This window comes from Geospiza fortis, unplaced genomic scaffold (genome assembly GCF_000277835.1).
Source record: "Geospiza fortis unplaced genomic scaffold, GeoFor_1.0 scaffold23, whole genome shotgun sequence".
In the NCBI taxonomy this organism is placed as follows: Eukaryota; Metazoa; Chordata; class Aves; order Passeriformes; family Thraupidae; genus Geospiza; species Geospiza fortis.
In genome coordinates, this window is record NW_005054303.1 from 4516858 (window position 1) to 4525891 (window position 9034).

General features: G+C 46.2%; 1 protein-coding gene across 1 annotated transcript in view; it reads left to right on the plus strand.

Annotated features, from left to right (window-relative positions):
* The window catches only part of LOC102044504 (extracellular tyrosine-protein kinase PKDCC-like), a 14299-nt gene extending 5889 nt beyond the window's left edge, over positions 1–8410 (plus strand). The window contains exons 2-7 of the mRNA XM_014311806.2: positions 37–159; positions 2284–2555; positions 3669–3748; positions 3843–3947; positions 5381–5557; positions 7546–8410. Coding sequence (XP_014167281.1) covers positions 37–159; positions 2284–2555; positions 3669–3748; positions 3843–3947; positions 5381–5557; positions 7546–7649 — 861 coding nt within the window. The 3' untranslated portion in view covers positions 7650–8410. The remainder of the gene's footprint in view (positions 1–36; positions 160–2283; positions 2556–3668; positions 3749–3842; positions 3948–5380; positions 5558–7545) is intronic.
* The last annotated feature ends 624 nt before the right edge of the window (positions 8411–9034 follow it).

Here is a 9034-nt window from a genome sequence, read left to right on the forward strand (position 1 = left end):
GACATCGCCCCGACCGTGGCTTCTGCTCTCCCACAGCTGCACGGCCAATGCTATGACAACAGCGGAGATGCTGAGCTACGGGTCACAGCCATGCTGGAGCTGGGATCCCCGCTGGAGATGATTCAGCTCCTGCAGACCCCCTGGGAGGAAAGATTTAAAGTAAGAAAACAAAGCAAAGGAGTTTTATCAGTCGCTTTTAGACCACAAACTGGGCAAAGCGGCGAAGAGCCGGTGGTGACCGCTGGGACAAACGGGATTCTCCTGCTGACACTCCGTTTGATCCCGCAAATTGTCTGTAAATCGTTTCCTTTTCATTCCTTTAAAATCACATTAACACAGTCCTTGCTTGGTATCTCACGGTTAGTTTCTTTCTCTATAGAAGGGTGTTAAAAGAACTTCATCTGGGAGGAGATAGACACAAAATTGTACTCGGTGGTGAGGCGGTGGTTAATACCTTCGATAACACGATAACGTTCGTTTTGCCTCTCTCTCTATATACATATATATATATATATATATATATCTGCAGAAGGACTTTGGTCAGGATGCGCTCGGCAACCCGAGTCTGACTTGGGAAAGCCACATCACCATGCTCCGAGTCTGTGGTTTGCTGGGTGTTACCTGTTCCAGGCAACAAGCTGAGCAAGCTGACCCTCACCATGTGTTTATGTGGTGTTTCTGATTTTGGCCCTTTAGGAATTATTGTAGTAAAATCGCTACTAAATTGCTTTCCTTCTGCTACAGGTGCTAGGATTGCAGCCTTTCTAGTGAGATCTGCCTCATCCCCTAGGCATCCTGCACAGGGACCCATATGCTCCCCAGGCATATAAATGACTTGTGACATGGCACTTACTTTGGTTATAGCTTGTTTTACAGTTTGCCTCTAGGGCTCAATTGGGGGTTCAATACTACTTGTTTGGGTGCCAGGAGGCAAAAAAAAAAACCCCATCGTGTAGAAAAGCAAGGGTATCTTAGTGTCAGCAAGAAATGCTTTGGGCAAAATAAAAGCACAACAAAAGTCCTAAAATAAAATTTCTGTCTGCACGTGGTCCTGAACGCTGAAGGGGAGCCTTGCCGTCTGAGCCAGAGGGGGAGTGTGGCAACCGCTCGCTCAGCTGTGGGATGCAAAGCTGGGATTCTTATGATTGCTTCACTAAACAAGTTAAAATAGCATCAGAGCTTCCACAGTCATTTCTCTTGGCTTGGGGAGTTTTACTTTCTTCAATTCCAGACTGGCTTCTACATAGCTTTCCTAGCACCTCATCTTCTTAAGCGTGCCAAAGTCTCCCATGATGCTGGATTAGCTGGTGGTAAAGTTTGGTATGGTGGCATTAGAGATTTTAACAACCTCTTGACTGCAGAAGACACTACCTCAGAATTACCCTGGCACTGTCTAGTCCTGTTTCCTAATTAGGGTGTCTAAACATACGGGATTCCCTTGTTATGAGCCACATCAGATACCAGGGATGGTGCGAGCTGTTCCAAGGGAAAAAACCCTCGCGCCTGCACAGATCGCTATCGGCAGTGGCGAGGGGTGACGTGGGGCTGCCTGGCACACCCAGCTGAGGATGCACTTTGCTGATGCCAGGGCTCCTGATACTGAATGAAAACTGCTGCAAAAAGCTGCTTGAGCAAAGTGCTGGTGCATTATAAATGCACTTCTCTAGCTCTGGTTTGTTTAAAAATAATTTACCAAGCTTTCTGCTGGGTCAGGTATTGTCTGGCCTTTCACTGCTGCCAGAAAGTTGTCATAAAAGCAAAAAAGCTGGCAATAAATACATTGCAAGCCTTGACTAATTCTTCAGAAGCATGATTGTGTGCCCAAATTCATACTGCTGAGGGATGCAGCAAGGCATGGATCTGGTATTAATGACCATGGAGCCTCAGTCTGTATTGAGCAGCATGGGGGAAGGGAGGGGAATCTATTAATTTTATGCCAGACTGGGAAAAACCCTTCTGATTTCAGCTAGCAAATCAATATAGCTCCTGAAACATGAAGACTGCTATTGTTTTCCTCACAGCTTTCTCCTCTAGCTCTTCTAACTGCAAATGTCTCTTTTTGTGTACACACATTTTTAAAAAATGTTGCTAAACTACTTACCAGTCAAATCCTGTGGCAATGTTGATAATAAATTTTGTAGCATACATATAATTACCTTTTAAGTTCTGTATGCCTTTTTTCTCTTTTAATTTCATTGAATGCCCTCCCCTTTGTTCTACTTCCAATTTAATAGCTGTTTTTCATCTGTTTTTTCCCATGCATATTCATCTTCTCTTTCTCAGATTTGCCTGAGTCTTGTGAAACTGCTGTTTTACTTGGCACATTCCCCCCTGGGTTCAATAGCCCTCTTGGATTTCCAGCCAAGGCAGTTTGTTATGGTGGATGGAAACCTAAAAGTGACAGACATGGATGATGCTAGCACCGAGGAGCTGTCTTGCAAGGAAGATAATGACTGCACACTCGACTTCCCTACCAAAAGTTTCCCTCTCAAGTGCTCCGTGGCTGGGAAATGTGAAGGAATAAATGAAAAGAAGAATCTGTTCAATGCATATCGGTATGTCCAGCTGCATGGGGGAAGATTTGGGGTGGCTGAGCTCATGCCCTGCCATGCAGCCTCTAGCACCTTGTTCTTCTTCCATGTGGTGATTCCCCTCACCTCTGTCAGAGGATAGTTAAGAATCACTTTGAAGCAAGTTATTTTCCTTATAAGGTAGGAAAATTGTGTAGTTGTTGTCTGGTGGGAATGAAGGCATCTTTCTTCTGCTGCTCCCTTTCCCCAACGCCCTCTAAAAACTTGCCCCAGAGCTTGCACCTGTAAATTTGCTGTTTGCCAAACAAACCCTGGTGCTTGACATCTACAGGCTGTGCTTGCTGAAAGCAGTGGCAGTGCAGGCTACCTGCCAAACCCCACCAGCTTTCAGTCCTGTTGTTGGGAACAGGCTGGCCAGTGCTTCCCTTCATCTCTGAATCTCCCTGTGGGCTCCTGTGGGAGAGCAGGGGGCAGGTAAAGGCAAGGGACTGAGGCTGCTACAGCACTTCACTTGGGCCATCAGCTGAAAACTCAGGGACTTTTCCTCACCACTGATGCTTGGCAGGTCACATCCTGGAGGGAAGCCTTGGCAGCTGGATATTTACACAGAAGGACTTAGCAAGGGAGCCTGCATTTCCAGGATTCAGTGCTAAAGGGTAAATCCCTGCATAGATTATTGCAGCCTTGCAGTTGCCCCTGTCTCTTGTGCACTTGTTCCCTAGGACAGGAATTTTGTGGAAGGGTCAGGAAATGAGTCATCCTGACTTTTCAGGGGCAGTAAGAAGGTCAAACCTTTTCAGGGCAAGAGAAGGATCTTGTATGAGTATTCTTTTAGACAGGTCTTTTTTTTTTTTGGTGGGAAATACATTTCTTAGTATACAAAAATGGCCCAGGGGAATGAGGGGAAGCTTTATTGCATGAAGCTTTGCAAGGTAGATTTCATGCAGCAAGGAGCAGGCTTTCAGCCCAACTCACAGGAACCATCAGAGGCACCAAGATGTGCTCAAACACAGCTTTGTAACCAAAGCAGACTTACTAGCTGCATATGGATAATCAAGTCACGGGAAAATGTAGACAACCTAATCACCAGGGAAATGAAGGCACTGTATTCTAATCAGCCTGTGGGATTTTTTGCAGGTATTTTTTCACCTATCTTTTGCCACACTCTGCACCACCAGCTTTGCGGCCCCTTTTGAGTGATATTCTGAATGCAACAGGTACCAGCTAATATTCATAAACTTCTTTATTAGAAGTCTCTAAATGGTATTTCATGGAATTGTTTATCTTTGTCATCTTTTTCCTTAAATGTAGGTGATTTACGATATGGAATAAATGAAACCCTGAGAGCTTTTGAAAAGGTTTTACATCTGTACAAGTCTGGGCTCTATCTTCAGAAAAGACCTCTTCTTTTGAAAGGTAGTTGATTTTGAATGCTCTAAGTACACTAACTACTGAGGGAGCGAGGCACTTGGTAACTGGTCAAATTCCGATCTCCCCTACATTTAGGCAGTTTATAGTCACTAGAAAAAGCACCAGAAGTGGTTTTTTTTTGAACAGGTTTTTGTGGTTTTTTTTTTAATCCATGGGAGCTATGTATGGTTTTGAAAACCTGTGCTTTGCAAAGTAAAAGCAGTGCAGACAATCTGCATGGACATGTGTTTGCACTGCTTCTAAATACTCTTATAATGAACATCAGTGTCTCAGGGGAATGTGTTTGGGATTGAGTGGCTCCTGTCTTGGGCTATCATCCTTTGGGCCAACAGACCAGTTTTCTGGGCTGATATTCAAACTTCCCATTTGACTGTGTGGCTTCTGTCTGCTGAGCACAAATTATGGAAACATAGAGTGGGGAGGTGACAGCACCAAGATGAATGTGGCAGGTTATCTGGAGCCTTCATGCCCTCTAAGTTCCTTTTCTCTGAAGATCTTTCTGTTGGACCTGTGGATGGATAAATGTGCCTTTATGAGGTGCATTCCTCTGTAAAGGATCCATTCAGTGGTAGAGATGAGGTTGATCAAAAGGAAAATTTCAAAAATCCAGTGGTTACTGTGGCTTGCGTTTTCCTGAGCATTCACATGAGGTGGTGGGTGATGGTGGCTTGCAGAAGGAAATCTCTTTGCATGTGAAAGAACTATAATTTGCACTGTTATAAGCAAAGATATCTGGTCATTTGCATGGAAGGACCAGCAGCTTTAACAGGAATTACTGGTATTTTCCAACAACACCTGTCTATTGGCTTCGCACTGTGCCAAAATGATCACCATCCTAGAGGTGTGGGAAGGTGGGGAGAGACTCCTAGCAGTCAGTGAACAATAGCCTGAACAACACCTGCTCAGGCTTGTCAGGTCTTTTGTCAGGAGCAGGATCTGGCCTCCCTTTCCCCCAGGGGGGTTCCTCAATCTCCTGTTTCTGTGGGTGGCACCGTGATGGGTGGGTCAGTCTGTGCCCCATGTAGCTTGGTGCTGGATCTGTGACGAGCTTCTGCTGTTGAGGCTGGGGTGTAGGAGAGGCTGTTTGGAGGTTGACTCCTCCAGGGAAAACATGGAGAGCCTGTGGCTTTGCACAGCAGCCTCCTCCTCTCACCCAGCCCTGCAGTGGCACCCCTCTCCCTTCGCCCTTGACCCCTGTCCTACATCTCTGGGGGAGTTGCAGTCCTGTGCTCCACTGCAGAACCAAAGAGCAAGATTTGGGTTTCTTTTAACTTTGCAGCTCCACCTCACTCCACCTTGGCAGGTCAGTTCAGTCTGTCAGCGTTGCAATTCTTTTGAGTTTCACTGATTGTGTGGTGTGGCCAGCCTCTGAAAGTGCAACTGGAGGGTTTCCCCAAACAGCCTCTTTCTGTCCCCAGACTACATCTCCCTGAAGGGTTTCCGGACGGTGGAAGGAGAAGGCCACAAGTGCTGGCCCTCCTACAGCCACCTGGGCTGCCTGCTGTCCGTCCACAGCCCTGAGGAGGCCGCTGCCATCTGCAACTCCCAGCTGCACTGTCAAAGCTTCATTGTCACCCAGCACAGGACCTGGACAGGTGAGCTTGGGCAGGTCTCAGGAGTGCTGCAGTTAATTGCAGCCCTGAGATATGTGAAAAGTCTCTGTTTCGGCCCGTGCGTTCAAAGAATGAGTCAGAGCTCTTCAGTTTTCGGTCTCAGAGTTGTTTATTTTATCTTATCTATAAAAGTTTTTTCTCCTGCCCAGCCGAGGTCCGCTCAGCAGGGCAGCCAGCGGCACTCTGACCGCCCTTGGGGCGGTGTTGTCTCTTTATACTACAAACTACATATAACATGTTTAAAATTACTTTCCAATACCTATCACCTATGTTAGACAGTGAGATTCTATTCTAAACCAATCCCAAAGTGCCAGCATCACAGCAGAAGATGGAGGTAGAGAAGAAGAAGAAGAAGAAAGGCTAGACACGCCCAAGTCCTTCCATCTTGTTCCCAAAACCCCCTCTCTAAAAATCCCAAAATTCCCAAAATCCCAGTGATAACTTTATTATTAAACTTCTGTGGCTTTCAGGTCTTCATACAAAGCTGGCAATTTGCTCCACGGGTCATAATCAAATCCACAGGTGTTCTGGGCTGTGTGCCAGGGTCTCTGAGCCCCGTGGCAGGGGTTCCAGCAACTCTGAGCACCAGAGGGATGTCCTGAGTCCCGACAGGCAGGGTGACAGGGTGCTGGCACGTGGTACTGCTGCCTTCCTCCAGAGTGCCTTGAGCCTACAGGCACATCTAAAAGCTGCCTTCCTTATCCTCAAGCTCAGATGGCTGCCACTGTGGGCATCCAGAAATCCCCTGAGTGTTTGTAAGGAGACACAAGAGTAATTATGTTCTCCCTCTGCACCTTTTTTCCTCTACAAATGTTGCTCAGGACTGCCAGGTATTGTTAAACACCAACTCATTTCTTGCAGAGATGGCTTCACTTTGGTGTTAGGCTAAACAATCCCTGTGGTATGTATAGTTTGCAGAGCTGTGGGGATTTTAGAGATGAAAGAAGCTGTGTAAAAGAAGGTGGTTACTATTGTTATAATTAAAAGAATCATAGCTTACAAGTTGTTATCCCCTTTATCAAAACTAAAGCCCCAAGCCAAGGGATTTCCAGAATGTCCCTGTAATTAGCTCTGATTATAGCCTCTTAGAGTTAGCATGTTTTCAGAATTATTTTAAATTATCTCATTTAGCTGACACTTCAAGCGTGGGCTAAATTGTTTCTTGAAGTAAAACACTAAATGAGGTAAATGAGTGTTTTCACTCACAATGATGCTGAAGAATCATGTTTTGTCAGTTCACATGACATTTTAAAAAACCCTCTAAACTATCAAAAATGCAGCTTTTCTGAGGGCTTGTGTGCAATTGGCATGTGGCAAACTGGTTACATAGGAGCATTTACATGGATGCAACATAAATCTCTTTAAGCCACCAAGTTCCACAGCAGCAATGGATTGTGTGAGTTGTGCCTAGCACAGCACATCTGGCTGCCTCACAGGGCAGCTGTTGGTGCTCTGTGTAGTCCTGCCTGGAAGGAATCCTGCTTGAAACCACGGTGAGGATGCAGGAGAAGCACTGGGACAGGGACCCTTTCTGCAGTGCCTTGCTAGGGTGCTGATCCCTGACGTCCTGCACCATGCCTGAGGTCTTTAGTGCTTCCCTTCCTGGTATTTTTCTTCCTTGCAGTTTCATGGGTCATCTTTGCAGCCAAGGATGCCAGAACTGTGTGGCTGAAATGCCAAGTGCCTAAGTTTGCCAGCTGGATTAATGAGAGCTGTGGGAATGTGCTGGTCTCTCCTGGGGCTGCTTGGTAAAGCAAAGCAAGATGTAAAAGCCTCTGGGGTTGGATGATGCATTCCTTTTGCACACTCTGAGCATCTGGAATTTACTGGGAGTGTAAAACACATCTATGGCAGGGCAGAGTGACCCTCCATTGAGCAAGCAGTGTGTTCCTGTGCCTTTTGCAATAAATAGCATGGGTCAAGGTGAACCTCTCCCCTCTATTAAACTTGCATTTTTATTTCCTTTCCAGGACGCCCACTCGCCTCCTTTCAGAGTGGCTGGACTGATTTGGTACCGGATACCAACGCCGTGGTCTATATTAAACGTTCAGCTTCCTCAGGGGAAAGACTTTAAAGACAATGAGATCACATAAAATGATCCTGGGAGGAAAAACTGCTGGGGAGAATTTCATCTGCTGGAAAGAATGACATGTTTTATTTTGCTTTGGGATGGGATCTCCCTGCCAGCTCAGATAGAGTCAAATGCTGCTGTCTCCTTGATCAAAGCTCAAATTTCTCATTGCTGCTCCACTAGCTTCTTTTCTGTTCCCACACTGCTGTTCCACATAAATGGTCTCAGTTTTAGTCAGATGTTGCTAGACTGTACAATACTTAGCTTTGCTGCTTTGGACAGCTTGTCAGCCAAGAAATAGAAATAGCTGCAAGGGATCCAGCTTGGGTAGGCTTAGTTACTTCATTCCCCTCCAAAACTCTACAGATAATGCACTTTGGAGAAGGCAAGGGCTCTTTCTGCAGCTACAGACTGGGTTTTCTTACTACTGCAAATGTAAAGGACTGGATTTCAGTGATGATGCCAAGGTTGCAGGGTTGGGACCCATAACCAGAGGTTGATGATGGGGGTGGTCCTCCAAGGAGGGTCCTGATTCAGTTCCTTCCATGCAGGGTCGGGAAGTGGTGTACATGTCAACACTGGACCCAAATATCTGTGTGTTTGGATGCAGGATTTGGGGTCAATCCTATGTGATTTCTAATACCAGCTCCCATGTATCAACCTTGAAGGTTTTTCTCTGTTACTTTCCGTGAAAGAGCAAGACATTCAAATTATTTATATGTAAGGTGTGACTTTGTATGATAAAGAATGACTGTTTATTCTAAGCATGCTGTGAGAAGTTGTTTTTTTTTTTTAATTGCCTAAGTCTTTACCAAATGAAGAAATGCCAGTGTTTCCTAGCTTCAGCTCACCTAGCATTGTTCCCCACTCCTGAGGCCAGCCTGTGAGTGCTCCAAGCAGTGTATGAATGTTCCTGTGCCCCCTTGGACACTTAGGTCCTGAAGGACACTGTGGCTGTACTTGCAGGCTTCTGAGCATAGAGGAGACTGTGTGGTCCCAAGAGCCTCCTGCAACTGCCCTTAGCTAAAATTGTAGATGTGGCCTCTGAAAAATAGCTGGGGTTAGTATCATTTCAGACTGTAAGAGATGACAGTGCAATGTGCCAGTGCTGGGAGTCCCTGGGAGCAGTGACCGTCCAGGACCTCTTCTGGAGGGAAAGCCTAAATCAGCACTGACCTCATGCCTCCTAGGGAAGGTCCCTGCCTTTGTTCAGGGGAGCCACACTCCAACAAACAGTGTGATGCCACATTGTTTTCTGCTTGTCCCACACCGGTAATTACAACTTTTGGGACACAGCAGGAGCCATGCAGCCATTTCCATATGGGACCTTGTGGCAGCTGGGGCACCCCTGCACTGAAGATGCTGCAGCTCTTGCCTGGAGTCCTGCT